This window comes from Tamandua tetradactyla, chromosome 7 (assembly GCF_023851605.1).
Source record: "Tamandua tetradactyla isolate mTamTet1 chromosome 7, mTamTet1.pri, whole genome shotgun sequence".
NCBI lineage: Eukaryota > Metazoa > Chordata > Mammalia > Pilosa > Myrmecophagidae > Tamandua > Tamandua tetradactyla.
The window spans coordinates 121,281,595-121,297,196 of NC_135333.1; the positions used below are offsets into that span (position 1 = coordinate 121,281,595).

At 32.7% G+C, this 15,602-nt stretch overlaps 1 protein-coding gene and 1 long non-coding RNA gene across 2 annotated transcripts in view; both read left to right on the forward strand.

The window, feature by feature from the left end:
- The window catches only part of LOC143690089 (uncharacterized), a 100,530-nt gene that overhangs the window by 70,190 nt on the left and 14,738 nt on the right, over positions 1 to 15,602 (forward strand). The window lies entirely within an intron of this gene.
- On the forward strand, positions 3,350 to 4,275 carry LOC143690088 (olfactory receptor 6C75-like). The gene is given in 2 exon segments (XM_077168081.1): positions 3,350 to 3,389; positions 3,392 to 4,275. Coding segments are annotated over 2 exon segments (924 nt in total).

The window sequence follows — 15,602 nt, forward strand, 5'->3', positions numbered from 1 at the left end:
TATATTCTGTAAGAAACATAAGTTTGGGTCATGTGTTTTATCTTTAACCTTTGGAGAGTTTAACCCTTTTAAATTTAAAACAACTACTGAAAATGCAGTGCTTTCTTCGGCCATTGCTGCATGTTCTTGTTTTATATTTGTTTTGTCCCTCAATTCTTCTGTCCATGCCTACTTCATATTTATTTTATTTTGGTTTTTGTATTTTACCATTTTGTGGCCCTTCTCATTTCTTTTTGTACACATTTTTGCATATTTTCTTTGTAATGCTTATTAGATTAAAATTTAACATCCTAAATATATCACAATCATATTTGTTTGATACCTTAACTTCAGTAGCATATACTATACTTACACCTCTTTGTCCATCTACCTTTTGTTGTCTTTGCTACAGATTTTCTCATTATACATTTTATTTCCAAAACCATAGATTTATTATCATTTTTTACAGATTTGCATTTTAGACCTACAAGAAATAAGAAGTGCAATAGCATACCAAAAATATATATATAATAAACATCTCTTATATTTATAGTCACCCTTATGGTTCCTTTATCCTGTATTTGTCTGAGGGGAACTGGAACATTGCCTCCCTCAGAGCTGGTTCTGATGATCTGAAGTAGCTGATCAAAGCACTGCCCAGTGATCAGACCAAAAGCCTTTGGATTTTTTAAGGCTATCTATGACTTGATACTTTTATTTCTTTAAAAATTATTTTATTCTATATCATTCATAGTGGTTTTGTTTCTCTTATCAAACTGTAACATACATGCCATCCTTCTCTGTTGATTTCAAAACCCATATAAGAGCATATATTAATGCATAAAAGTAAAACAGTTTTCTCATTAGCTAAGTACATATTAGGTTAGTACATATTAAGTATGTACTAAGTACATATGTACTATTAGTACATATTTTCTCATTAGCTTAGTACATATTTTCTAAAACATGTGTAATCTTCCCCAAAGATAACTGCTTGCCTATAGATATATTTTAATCAGACATGGGCATCGATCTCTACAGCAAATCTCTAACTTTTTTTGGTACCAATTCACAATATTTTTCATCACCCTTTACACATTTCAATTATGTTTTGTGCAATAAACAGTAAACATAAAATATTTATTCTTCTTCCATTTCCTCTAATTTTGCACTATGTTAAATGAAAGAACAGATCATCTCCATGATTTAGGGGATATGTATATAGTTCTCCAAATGCTTTTTTCTGTAAATAGCTTTAAGTCAATTAAATTTCTATTTTTACATACTGTCTAAAAACTCAAGTACGATATTGTTTTCCTGGTTGCCCTTTTGGTATATAATGGATATTTGACACTAAGAGGTTGTATGAAGAGGGTGAATGAAAGTATGTTTGAACCCAAGGAAACATATTTTAAGACCTGGTAAATAGTCAGTAAATTGAAGGCTATAAACAATGTTGTCATTTGTCAACATTCTATTCTGATTGTCAACATTCTATTCTGATTTTCTGTTTGGAATAAAAAATGAGAGCTCCAGTTTTCTCTATTTAAGAAAACATATATTTTTCTACGTTGTCATACCTTGATAAATGTAACATTGTTTATAACAAGTTTTAGCTCTCCACTCTAAGAATTAGATTCGATCTTAATGGCAACACTTTATATTTCCCTATAGACGGCAACATTTCATATTTCCCTATAGATGCTGTAGTGAGAGGTTTAATTTTTCTTTTAATAGTTAATGATGATGATATCCAATTAGTATCTTTTCTGCAAGAAGTCCCAAGGTCCTACACACCAGATCTCAATAAATATCCTGTTTGTAATAACAAGCAAAAATAAATCTATCATGCTATAGAGAATAAAAACACTTTGCATCATAAAAAAACCTGTTAAATGCTCAGTTGAGTGGCAGATTTCTTTAAAAAGCAACCTATTTTTTTGAGTATAGATCAAGAAATTAAATTTTTAGATTTTAAGTATAGTGTATGCAGAAGCTATTCAGTTTTATATGTAGGGAAATCAGAAAAACAGTTTTGAAAATGCCATGTATGCTAATTAGAGATGGAAATTCATTAGGGTTTGAATTTTTATTAAACATTCCTGGATTTTAATGTGAATGAGGAGTTGAGAGTTGGAAGTAAAGAATAATCGTAGGTTAGAAAGAAATAAATATTTTATTGGAAATATCATTCCTTTTACATTTTGTTTAATAATACAAAGGAAAAGTTCCCACTGTGCAGATCATGAAAAGTTAGTATTTTCAGCATTTTGTTGTTTTGGAACAAAGTAGTTGCAATGTAATCCTTTCTATTCCTTAAATGTGATCATGAGATTAAGATAATTAAATCCAGAATTAGAATTAATTAATATATATGTATAATCCAAGATGAACATTTAATATGCATATTGAAAAGACTGATTTATGAATTTCTCTCTTAAATTAACACCATGAAAAGCATTCCCCAATAATTTATATTAAAAATAGTGACTAGTGAATATCCCATTATATTTAGGGAAGGCTTGCTTGTTACTGGATATAAAATTGTATTTCTTATATTGATATAATAAAGTTGAAAGAAATTGGGCATTTGAGAAAAATAAATGCAAATTTCATGCCTTCTGATTCATATTGTGCTAAAATTCATAAAAGCTCTTTCCACTGAAAAAATTTCAAATTGACAATATGGAACACAAAGACTATCCAGAAATAGTATCCTCAGAATGTGGCCAAATTTCTAAAAATTAACAAAAAAAAATTCAGGCATGATTAGCTGCCTTAAGTCTACCATTTAACAGTATATGTATACTTTGCTGAAAGAAATTGAGCAAGAGATTATTTTAACAATAAAGGAATAAATCAAACCAACATAAAAAAATAGCATAACTTCTTGTGGATTCAGTAAAATTGCATTAATTACCTCTCATAATTTTAAACAAAACTTATATCAGAGAAACTTCAAGATACTTACAAAAGAAGATATTAAATTCATTCTGTTGCAAAGTAAATGAGAAATGAAAAGAAAAGTCAGAAAATGAGTAGAAAGGGAAGGAGATGAGATTAAGAGGATTAAGCCTGTGATTCTGACACCTATGTGAAAAGGCTAAAAACAGAGGAGCACAAAGGTCTGAAAAAGGTGTCACTGATGATGAAGGATGAGCACTGGACCCCCATATATTTCTGAATATTCCCACGTCTTATAAATGGAAAAACAAAAAACATAGACAAACAAATTTACAGAAAAATGTTTCAAAATTGTGTTACTTGGCTCTTTCAGGCTACTCTCAAATCTATATGCAGTGAAGACTTTTAAATTTAAAAATAATTATCTATTTTTCCCTGATCTGCTGAGTTCAGAAGGAATTTAGCCATGAAGAACCATACACTGGTGACAACATTCATTCTACTAGGATGACAGATGACCCCAATTGGCAAATTGCAATTTTCCTTTTTCTATTTCTAACATATTTACTGAGTATCACTGGAAATCTGACAATCATCCTGCTCACCCTGGTGGATTCCCACCTCAAAACACCCATGTATTTCTTCCTTTGGAATTTCTCAATATTAGAAATCTCATGGACATCTACCTGCATCCCTAAATTCCTGGTTGGCATTGTGACTATGGATAAAACAATTTCCTATGATGCTTGTGTAACGCAATTGTTTTTTTTCATCTTCTTGAGTGCATCGGAGTTTTTCCTGTTGGCTGCCATGTCCTATGACCGCTATGTGGCCATCTGCAAACCCCTTCATTATGCCACCTTTATGAGCAGCAGAGTCTGCACCCAGCTGGTCCTCAGCTCTTGGTTGAGTGGGCTGTTAACCATCTCTCCTGGCCTTATCATGGGCCTGGAGTTGGAATTCTGTGATGCCAATATTATTGACCACTTTATCTGTGACTATTCTCCTGACCTGAAGCTCTCCTGCACAGATACACATGTGATAGAACTGTTAAGTTTTATTTTAGCCATTGTCACACTCTTGCTTACATTGGCTCTGGTGATATTCTTCTATGCAAATATCATAAGAACAGTTCTGAAGATCCCTTCTGTCCAGAGGAAGAAGGATTTGCGTACCTGTTTCTCCCACATGATTGTTGTTTCTATCTCTTATGGCAGCTGCATTTTTAAACATTCTGCAGAGGAAAGGGTATCTTTAAACAAGGGGGTGGCAGTACTTAGCACCTCAATTGTACCTGTCTTAAATCCATTAGTATATACTCTAAGAAATAAACAAGTGAAACAAGCCATGAACAATATAGTAAGAAATCAGGTTTTTATTACCTTAAAATAATAGTTTTGGCTTTTATAAAAGCATATCACTAAAGCTTATTGAAAAGTGCCACATATGTCAACTACTACATTTACTTTAATTTTACATGTTGATTTTGATTAAAGTCTATCAGAAGCAGTCTTTTAGTCTTATTTCTTGTATTATATTTCTTTATCCATTGCTAGAATCACTTAATTCTTAAACTTAATTCTTCGATCTTGTCCAACCTCAAAATATTCAGCTAGGAATTCATTTTGGAAATACAGTATCTTCATGTGTTTTGTATATAGATGTGTCTGAAATAGACAATGTTTGAATTCTCTATTTTTTAATCTCTAGAAATAGGTATATATTTTAGCAACATATATGATATTTCCAGGGATATATTATTGACCTTCAATAAAGGTATTCATGTTTTGACTTAAAAATTTTCCAAACTTACTATTCAGCTGTAAATCAAATGAAAGCCCTTTCCATTTAAACCAGAAGCTATTTAAAAATATATAGATAGACTATGCCGAAGTCAGACATTAAGTAATGCTGAATCTTAAATTAATTTCTAGATTTAAAAATTTAAATCCTATGCAGGTAATAACTGTGCAATAACGGCTGTTATTTATATCAATGGGAGTACCTGATCTGAAAAACGAGGGAATGAATAACAACTATCCTAAAATATTTCAAATCCAAATTATATCTGTATAATTCTAGGGGACACAAATAATACCTATGCCTGAGATTTTTGAAATATGCATTTCAATATATGCAGAGTTGTTATTATTCATCTTGTAATATGTTGCCATATTTTCTTTCACGTGTATTTCTTTGCATGTGCCCTTTCATTCTATAGTAACTCCTTTATTCTATTTCCCTTTACCATGATTAACATTTCTTCATAGCACACAATGATAATAATTTTTCTAGGATTAATTATCTGTTTCAAATATTAGAATATAGGTCTGTGAAAATAGGGGCTTTAATTTGTTCACCCCTCTATTCACAAAGCCTAGTGCTCTGTCTGGTACATAGTACTGCTCAATTATAGACAATAATAAATTCCAACCCTACAATTATATCTTTGTAATTTGTTTTAGCATTAGTTGGTTTTATCGCCCCTTTTAAATATACTTTGTCAGAAGTTGTTCTGAATACCCCATGTTTGTTTATAGTAAACAAAAGGCACATGTTTTATTTGCAAGGATAATGCTATTTGTGTTTAAATGAGGTTACAGATTTTTCATTTTACTTAACTTTTCAACTCAATCTGATAATATTTCATTTAATTGCTGTGTTTAATAATTTATGTATATTGTTTTTCATAGTTTCACCTGAGATATTTCTATACATAATATATCTATCTCTGTATCCATGTATTTATCAACTTCATATCAATGTCTGCAATTATATCTTTTAAAAATCCTTTCTTTCTTCCAGTTCACTATCTGTGTTTGCCCTTCTTTTCTATCATGATTTTTTCCCCTGGGGGTAATAGTTATCTTCCATATTTTGGACTCTCCATTGTTTCCACACCTTTAAATTTTCTTCTGGCATTTCCTGAATTTTCAGAGAGCTTTTCATATTAGTCCTCTTACCACTGATATAATTTGCGACAACATCAAATTTAGGAGACTCTTGAAGATCTCACTTGTAATTCTATACTACCTTCTCTTTTTTTTTGCAAATGTTTATTATATTGAGTGTCCTTTTATGCCATTTCTTATAATCTTGTTTCCTATTACTTCTCATTATTGGCATTATCAGCTTGTACTTTTCACTGGCTTTATATCTCCCTTTTAATAAAACCTCATCTCTTTTTTTACATTATTGAACTTACCAAGCCAGCTCTGAAACCTATTTCTGTCTCTGGCACTTTCCATAAATAGATTTTTCTTCTTTTTCTTTTCTTTTCTTGTTCTCTTTTCTCTTCCTATTTTATTTAGTGAGTTGGGTGCTGTATTCTAATTTTTTTATATATTTCCTTTTGCATATTCTTTCCTTCTGTTTTTCATCCTTTCCTCTTTGTTACAATGGATTGTCTTTAATGTTATGCACTTATATGGTACACAGTGCTATACTGCTCCTGTTATTACTTTTTCTGTGACATACTCCAGTATAAAGTTGACAAATTATCCAATTCTCTGAATTAAAGGACTCAATAAAAAATTAGAAATAAAAGATTTCCTAAAAGGCTGGTATATGTGTGTGTTGGCACTATGTATCTATATCATACATAAATGATTATGTATGAAAACATCACAAGACTATTTCACAAATTAAAAGTCATGAGGATAAAGATATAGCTCTCTATTTTCTTAAGAGCAAAGCAAAATAAAACAGTACCCTAGGCTCTGAATCTGTGGTCTGAGAATGGTGAAGATTCAACCTGTTTTCTCCCATTTTCAGATATACTCAATTTCTTGAGTAGTTACTTTATACACTTGGTGCTGATGATAATTGTTTTCATTTTCTTCCTTTTAAATAATTATTTTCTAAATAAAATCCACTTTCCTTTATTAGTGGAGGCCCTTTAGAAACCCTGTGTTGCTTCTTCCCAAGTTTCATGATGGTGAAATTTTTCATTGTAGACTCTTTCCAGAAGTATTTTATAACTCTAGAGCTAGAGACTTCAGAGGATATTTTCACTCAAGTTCCTTTTTAAATCCAAATATTCCAGCTCCATCTACCTAGGTAGATCAGAATCCACAGCTTCATTTTTCCATTCTTCAAAAGTTATTCTGAAATTCTTTTCAGTGATGGCCCTATTTTTATTCTCTTCTTCAATTTGTATAAACTTCCCATCATTTACAAACACTTTACTATGTATGTTTAGGTGAATAATTACTCAGTTATATATAAATTTCAAATTTAACTAAAATTTCTTGAATTGCCATTTCTACAGACACTGCCCCCTCTTATGAAGGAATCTAAAAGAAAGCAGCATATTAAAGTTGTGATTATATTTCTATACATTTTTATTGTAGCCATGAACCCTCTAAATGCCCAAGTCTATATTTCTCTTGCATGCAAGAGATTGTAAAGGCCCTGCTCAAGAAAGCAGCATATTAAAGTTGTGAGATTATATTTCTATACATTTTTATTGTAACCATGAACCCTCTAAATGCCCAAGTCTACATTTCTCTTGCATGCAAGAGATTGTAAAGGCCATGCTCAAGAAAGGAAATCACAGCTATGGAAATCTTATACTTCCTATTTTACAAGGAAAATAGTAATTAATCACTGGAGAGAAATTTAAAGATAAGCAGAAACAATATGAACCTACAAAGTTTAAACATATGTGTACTGCAAAATGGATTAATAAGTTGGATTGTTTTACAATCCCAGTTATTTAAAAAATAATTAAAATAATCAAAACACTTAAATCCCTCAATTTCTTACCTGATTTAAAATTAACTAATTTCTTACTATCACTTATGCTAACAGAAATCTTTGGCACCTAATAAAATGTAAACAAACATACTAAACAAAATGACAGTAAATCTGGTAGGTAGCATCATATGTAATATTGCATGAGAGGATTAACCCCAATTTGATATTAATGAAAACAAATCCTAAATCCACACTCTCCACAGGTGAACCTCCACTAACACAGTATTTATCCAGGGACAGTCTTCTAACTTAGCTTCAGCATAGAACTGAGTGATGTATTTATTCATTGAAAAAATGTTTACTATTAGTATAGGCTAGCGTGTTAGGATCTGAGAATGTAGTGTTGAACATAAATGTAAAGAAAATACTGTATGACTTCTAAAAGAAAAAATATAAGATATCATGTTCTTACTATATTTGTTATGGACCAAACCACTTATGAAATGATTGAAATGCCTCTTTCCCATTTCTAAGTATAGTCATAGTTTGAAATGAGATACAAATTAAAGCAAAACATCCCCATTTTCAGGATGCAATGTAATGAATTTGCTCAGACATGTGTATAACATATATCGTATATATATATCTACATAACCAAACGAAAGGGAGTGATCTGATAATTTATAACTGATAGGTGAAAATAAATATATCAATCAAGAAATGGAATCAGGTATATAGTGAGATTTAATAAACAATTTACTAGCTTGGTTCTCTATATATTACTGTTGTAATAAGCAGGAGGTTATACATAGAATATACTTTTGAATTATTGTTTTATTTGTCTGGGACGAAGCTTTATTGAATAGTTCAAGCACATGTATTTCATGTGAATGAAGAAGTATGGGGATTTTTCTCCCAGGGTAAGAACAGGAAAACAAAATCCCCAAAGCTAGAAAACACTAAGGAATGAACATCACACTTAAAATGAAATATTGTTAATTAGATAGCCTTGGGAGAATACTGAGATGACTAAGAACAGCAACCAAAACCTCAAGGGACTCTGAGTCTATGGAATAGAGAGCTGGGAGACATATCACTCCCTTTCTCATACAAGAATTTAAAAAACTGGACAGACTGCACATTAACGGCTTTTCTTAAAAGCATACTGCAATTAAGATTGCATTGACGATGACTAACAGTTAAATTGAGAAGAAAACAGGTGCCAGCAGGGAGACACAGAAATCACATTGTTGCTTATCTGTAGCAAAAAAAGCACCTTCAATACTTTATAAATCTGTAAAAAGATTCAGAATTCAGTCAGAGATTTTAATGAATTGATAAATGGTGAATGTGGGCAATCAGGAGAGTGTGAAACTTCTAGGGGTCTAGAGACAGGGATTTTGGCTCCTTTCACAACAAAATTGAAGCACAACACAATACCTGGTGAGGTTAAAGCAAAAATCCACACGAAAAGCCCAGGGCCACCCTGCCGGCCAGTGTGCACCTCAGGCCCCCCCCCCCCTTAAAAAAAAAAAAAAATCCACACTAAAGTTCTACCAGAAGGAAAGGCATTTTCAAACTTGAGCATAATAAAATAAAATTAGCTCACTGTTGAAAGAATTTGAAATTCTTTCAACAAGAACTAATAAGACATAATTAAAGTAGAGACATACCAGTCCAAATAAACCAAGCAATCATCAGAACTGGAATCTGGTATGACAAAACATTTTGAACGTATCAGGCAGGGAAATTTAAATTGAAAAAAAACCTTGATTAATATGTAAAAGACTAGTAGAGGAGGTAGATAGTATGCACAGTTTATAATTATAATTTCAGCAGAGAGCTGAAAACTGTAAAGAAAGACTAAAATGGAAATGCTAGAAATAAGCAAAAATTTCATAGGAACAGTGATTAAGAAACAGTATACTTAGTCTACTAACATTTGCACAGGGCATGTTAGCAGACTAACTACTGCCAAGGAAGAAACAGGGAGCTTGAAGCCAGATCAAAAGATGTCTCCAACTCTCATTCCATTCCACCTAGTTCATTTTAAGCTTTCTCCACATTTTGTTCACTAACCTCCAAATCCAGGAGTGAGGAACCTGACTTCCACACCAGCATCTTTTCTTTTTCTTTTTATTGTAGCACGCATGGATAGTGGTTGTATTAGTTAGGATTCTCTAGAGAAACAAAATCAACAGGGAACACTCACAAATATAAAATTTATAAAAGGGTCTCACGTGACCACGTGAATGCAGAGTCCAAAATCCCCAGGGCAGGTTGTGAAGCTGACGATTCCGATGGAGGGTCTGGATGAACTCCATAGGAGAGGCTCACCAGCCAAGACAGGAAGAGCCTGTCTCTTCTGAATCCTCCTTAAAAGGCTTCCAGTGATGAAATTAAGCATTACTCATTACAGAAGACATGCCCCTTTGTCTGATTACAAGTATAATCAGCTGTAGATATAGCTGACATGATCATGATTTAATTCTATGAAATGTCCTCATCGTAACAGACAGGCCAGCACTTGCCCAACCAAACAGGTACTACCAGTGGCAAAGTTGTCACATGAACCTAACCATGACTGGTTTTAGAAATGCTATCCTATAGCTCTGTGGGAATCAACTTTACCACTTAGAATACAGTATTCCAGTAATGTTCTTTTTGTCCTTGCTCTTACAATCCACAATCATTTCCAATATTATTTATGTCAGCCACTTTTTGCCCTATCCTTTTCATATGGGTTGTACTACAGTATAGTAATACATTCATAGGATTTTTTTAACAGTCTGCATTCCACTTTGACCTCCCAATCATTTAAATGACATTTAAAGTTTGTTTGTATTAAAGGTTGTCGTTTGTATGGTAAAGTTCTATGAATCTTGACCGATACATAGTTCATGTATTCACAAATACAGCATCACACACAACATTTTTCATCAATTCAGTTACTCCTCATTCCCAAACCACTGACAACTGCTGGTCTTTTTAATGTCTTTATAATTTTGCATTTCCCAGGATGTTAGTGTAAGTAGGACTCCAGGCCTTCTTTTATCTAGAAATATGCATGCAGGATTACTCTACAGTATGGTTGGATGAGAGCTTATTTTATTTATTTATTTATTTTGCATGGGTAAGCACTGGAAATCAAACTGGGTCTCCAATACGGCAGGTGAGAACTCTGCCTGCTGAACCACTGTGGCCCACCTGAGAGCTTAAATTTTTAATTACTATATAGTATTCCATTGTTGCTCCACAGATTTATTTTTTGTTTGTTAGCAATTTATTCCTCTATTGAGAGATATATGGATTGCCACCATTTTAGGTGATTGTAAACCAGTAAATTTTATTGAGGAAATTTATATGCAAGTTTTAGCATGGACTGAAAAAATTAATGATCTTATAATTTAAAATTTAATAAAAGTATAATGCCTATGCAGACTCATTTTATAGATTATAACTTGACTGATGATGCCTGGTATTCACTCTTCTCTGTGGAACATAGTCATTTCATTGAAAATGTACTTTTTATAGCTGCTCAGAGATGTGGTAAACTCAGGGGAAATGGAATGATACTTCAATTCTAATTATCTTTAATTGAAATACGCATAGATTTTAATACAATAAACATTACCTTTTGGGGACAGACATGATGATTTTTGATGAGATTTTATCAGTGATATCACTATGCTACATGGCAAATGGTAAATGTCAACAAATATATTTTGCAGGTTATGCGTTGCACATAAGCCTTTATTATAAATGGAAATCCATTGTTTGGATTTGAATACATTGTTTATTTTTGGTCAGTGAAAAATTTTATGGCCTTCAACAAATAGTTTTTCTGCTGTTACTTTCCTTTTTATATATTTTTATTAAGAAATCTTCATACATATACATTCTATACATGGTGTACAATCAATGGCTCAAAGTATCAGCACATAGTTATATATTTTATTTATCACAATGATCTTTTCTTTCTTTCTTTCTTTCTTTTTTTTTTTAGCATGGTCAGGCACCGGAATATCGAACCCGGGTCTCCATCATGGCAGAAGAGAATTCTGCCACTGAGCCACTGTTGCACTGCCTGCCATGATCATTTTTTAATACATTTGCATCACTCTAGAAAAAATAAATAAAAAGAAAGAATAATGAGTATCTTATTATCTCTCATTGACCACCCGTATTTCCATCTACCCAATTCACACTTTATTCTCCCATTATTTATTTATTTATTATACATATTTTTGCTCATCTGTTCATACCTTGGATATTAGGAGCATCAGACACAAGTTTTTCACAATCACACAGTCAAATTGTAAACATTACATCTTTACACAATTGTCTTCAAGAATCTGTGCTACTGGAAATACTTTGGAGCAATAGACAGGCCGATCTAGAAGATGGGTTCACAAGACTGAGTTAACAAAAGTTTTGGGAAGAAAATGAACTGGTTCAAATCCAGAATTTGAAAAGTGTGGCAGATGATTTCAATGACAGTCCAGGTTGACCACGTTATTTGAAGAAACATAGTATTTCACATTAGAAAAGTGTCATTCTTGAAATATATATAAGGAAGATGGTTGTAAGTGTGGGGAAAATGAGGCAAAATAAAATTCGAATTATAACAATAACTAGGAATATGATGGGAAGAAGATACATATTGGTGGGCTTATTATCAAAATGAAGACATTATTTAGGAATTTGCTGTAGAATTTTACCACTTCACACTTGTCTACTGTTTGGATTCATGGCTTTTAAAATCTGAGGTTCCATATTTTTTTTGCAAACTATGACATCATGAGCCAGTTGCTTTTGGAGTATCAATTTAAACGTATGTAACATATAAATGTTAATATTTACCTTTGCGGTTGGTTGTGAATTTCAAATTTGGTGGGCAAAATTTTTAGTGAATTCCAAGAGTATATTGGTGAAGTCTAAAATACTATTTTTTGGGCGCGGATGAGACAAAGGTCACATGTTCACTGCAGAGACATAGCAAAGCTGTCTCTGTGGGAAAAGGCACTTGATGTCCTGAAAAGTCTAAAGTGTTACAAAGCTGCTTGAGTCTGGCCTTGAGAAATGTGTAACTTTTTGACTCATCCATTCCCAAGGAAGCAGATGGTTTGGCTCATTATTCCTCCTCCCCCATTCCAAGTTACATTTTTAACTTTCTTTACCTCCTAGCCCTATAATATAAACCCTGCTGAACCACTTGGGGTTTTTAGTCTCCATCTGGGCTCAGAGTCTCACATGGTCCCAGCTTTAACTATATCTTTGTCTCTTGCCTTTCTTTCTCAATTTCCCGTAACCTCCCTTCAGTCCAGACACTGAGCTGCATTGGCTGCACTGGTCACGGCAATTATTTTTTGTTTCCTGGACTTCGGAAGTAACATTTTTGGAACTGTAAGAAAATGGCACAAAGCATTCATCCCATAAGAGCAATTAACTTCAACTATATTGTTCCTGAGGGAGATTTTTCAAGACTATACATCAGGTTCCAACTAAAACTTATAAATAGCCATGGTTTACAGAAGAATATTGCCCATTTGAAAGCGGAGAGCTTACTGATCTGCAGTTGTGCTCTCCTTTATCAACTGCGTGGACTATGTATAATTGATGTCCCTCTACATCTGAAGACCTGGTAAGTTCAAAACAAAGTGCACAATATCTCAGAATTATTATCATCTTTCTTAGTATACACCTTATTTTATCTGTAGGTAGGAAAAAAGGACCTATCCCTTACCCATAGAGGTCTATTTGTTCCTTGATGTCCTTTTCAAAGGCCAAATAACATTGGTGATATTTTTCTAGCAAGTCACTAATCACCAATAAACCATTGCCATAGTTATCTAAAACTTTTGAAAAGAAGCACTCAACCAGATAATTGTGAAGTGAAAAAAGACCCTGGTTTATACAGAGAAATATGTCATGAATGGCATCATGGAGTTTCATAGCCTCTTTCTCTCCTTTCCCAATTTGATGAGAGAAAGCACATAAATGGAATTATAAGATACTGTAGACCTACAATAAGTTCTTTAGTGAATTTCAAATATAGAATATATTCTCTTCATTCCCTGAGAATGCTATGAGTATCATTTTGCATTTAAACGCAGGCTTATTGTCAAGATAAATCAGATGACATAAAAAAAAAGCTATATATTGATACTGAAAAATTTCTAAGGTAGTACATTACTATGAAAATGTAAATGTGTCATACAGTGGTCAGTAAATTGCATCTATTAGCCGAAGGCAGAGTAATTAAACACATGTGCTTTGTATTCAGATTATATTTATTTGAATACATACTTTGCCTTAGTATATCTTTGACATTGGACACATTCCTTAATTCTTCTCCACATCAGTTGTTTCATGCATAAAATACAGAGATTAAAATATCTACCTCATGGAAAATTTATAAAGAATAAATTAGACACTATGTGGTGAAATGGCAAATAGAGTACAGTCAATTATAATAATTAAGAATAGGCCAAACATTCTATTTACTGAAGTTAAGTGATGTATAAGAAGCAACTCTGGACACTTAAATTTACTTTCTTAAGTTAGAAAGACATGAAACAGTAGAGGATTGCAGAAGTATCACTGAGGCTAAACTACAGCCGCATATTTCTCTGTGCCTGGAACCTGTGTGAGAGAACCAAAGGACAGGGCCATAGTCACACACAAAATGATCACTGATGTTGTCATTACAGAAATCTATGATGACACCTGGAAGAACTTCCAGAACTGGAGCCAATCAAGGAAGAAAGTCCAACTTGGTGCAGACTCTGCTGCTTATCATGGTTGTATAATGCAGGGGTTTGCAGATGGATACAATAGTAGTCATAGGGCATGGCTGTTAATAAGAAAAACTATGCTGCCCAAATAAAATGTATGGAAATAATTGAACTTCAAAACCATTTTAGGTAAAGGTACTGTCCTGGTGAAATTAGGAATACAAGTTGATATCACTGAGATATCTCAAAGGGAAATGTTTTCAGAGAAAAATACATGGGTAGTTAAGTTGGGAATCGAGGGAAGTGAGGGTGATAGGTTTCCTAAGATAGTAAATGCATGGGTCATAAATTTAAAAAGTAAGAACAGAAATTATCAGTTTGAATTATTTGTCAACCCCAACCAGCAGAATGTACGCTGTTTTGCTTTGTATATTTTATCATGGATGTATCCGTAAGTTTATAAGATCTAGAAAGAAAATCAAAAGTCATCCCAAGCCATAAGTTTTTTATTTTATTTTATTTTTAATTTATTTTTTTAATTGACAAATCAAAAAAAATACACACACAAACATTCTTAACATGCAAGCATTGCAAAGATGGTGTACAATCAATGGCTTACAATATCAATCACATAGTATATTCATCACCATGATCATTTCTTAGAACATTTGCATCACTCCAGAAAAAGAAAAAGGAAAAATGTCATACATATCATACTCCTTACCCTCCCTCTCATTGACTACTAGTATTTCCATTTACCCAATATATTTTAAACTTTGTTCCCCCTATTTTTTTCTATAACCATATTATGACTCCCTTTCATTGGTTACCAGTATTTCAAACTACTCAATTAGTTTTACCATTTGTTCCCCCTACTATTTATTTATTTTTAATCCATATAATCCGTACTATAGATAAAAGGAGCATCAGACACAAGGTTTTCACAATCATATAGTCACATTGTGAAAGCTATATGATTATACATTCATCTTCAAGAAACATGGTGACTGGAACACAGCTCTACAGTTTCAGGCACTTCCCTCTAGCCTCTTTAATACACCTTAAACTAAAATGGTGATATCTATATAATGTGTAAGAATAACCTCCAGGATAACCTCAGGAGTGTTTGAAATCTCTCAGCCACTGACTCTTTATTCGTCTCATTTCTCTCCTCTCTTTCAGGAAGTTTTTAACAGACTATTTTGAAAGTGTATCTGAAAGGCCAAATGAATCAAAATTCATTCATTTTGTACATAAAGTACAAAATTGCTTTGAAAATAATAT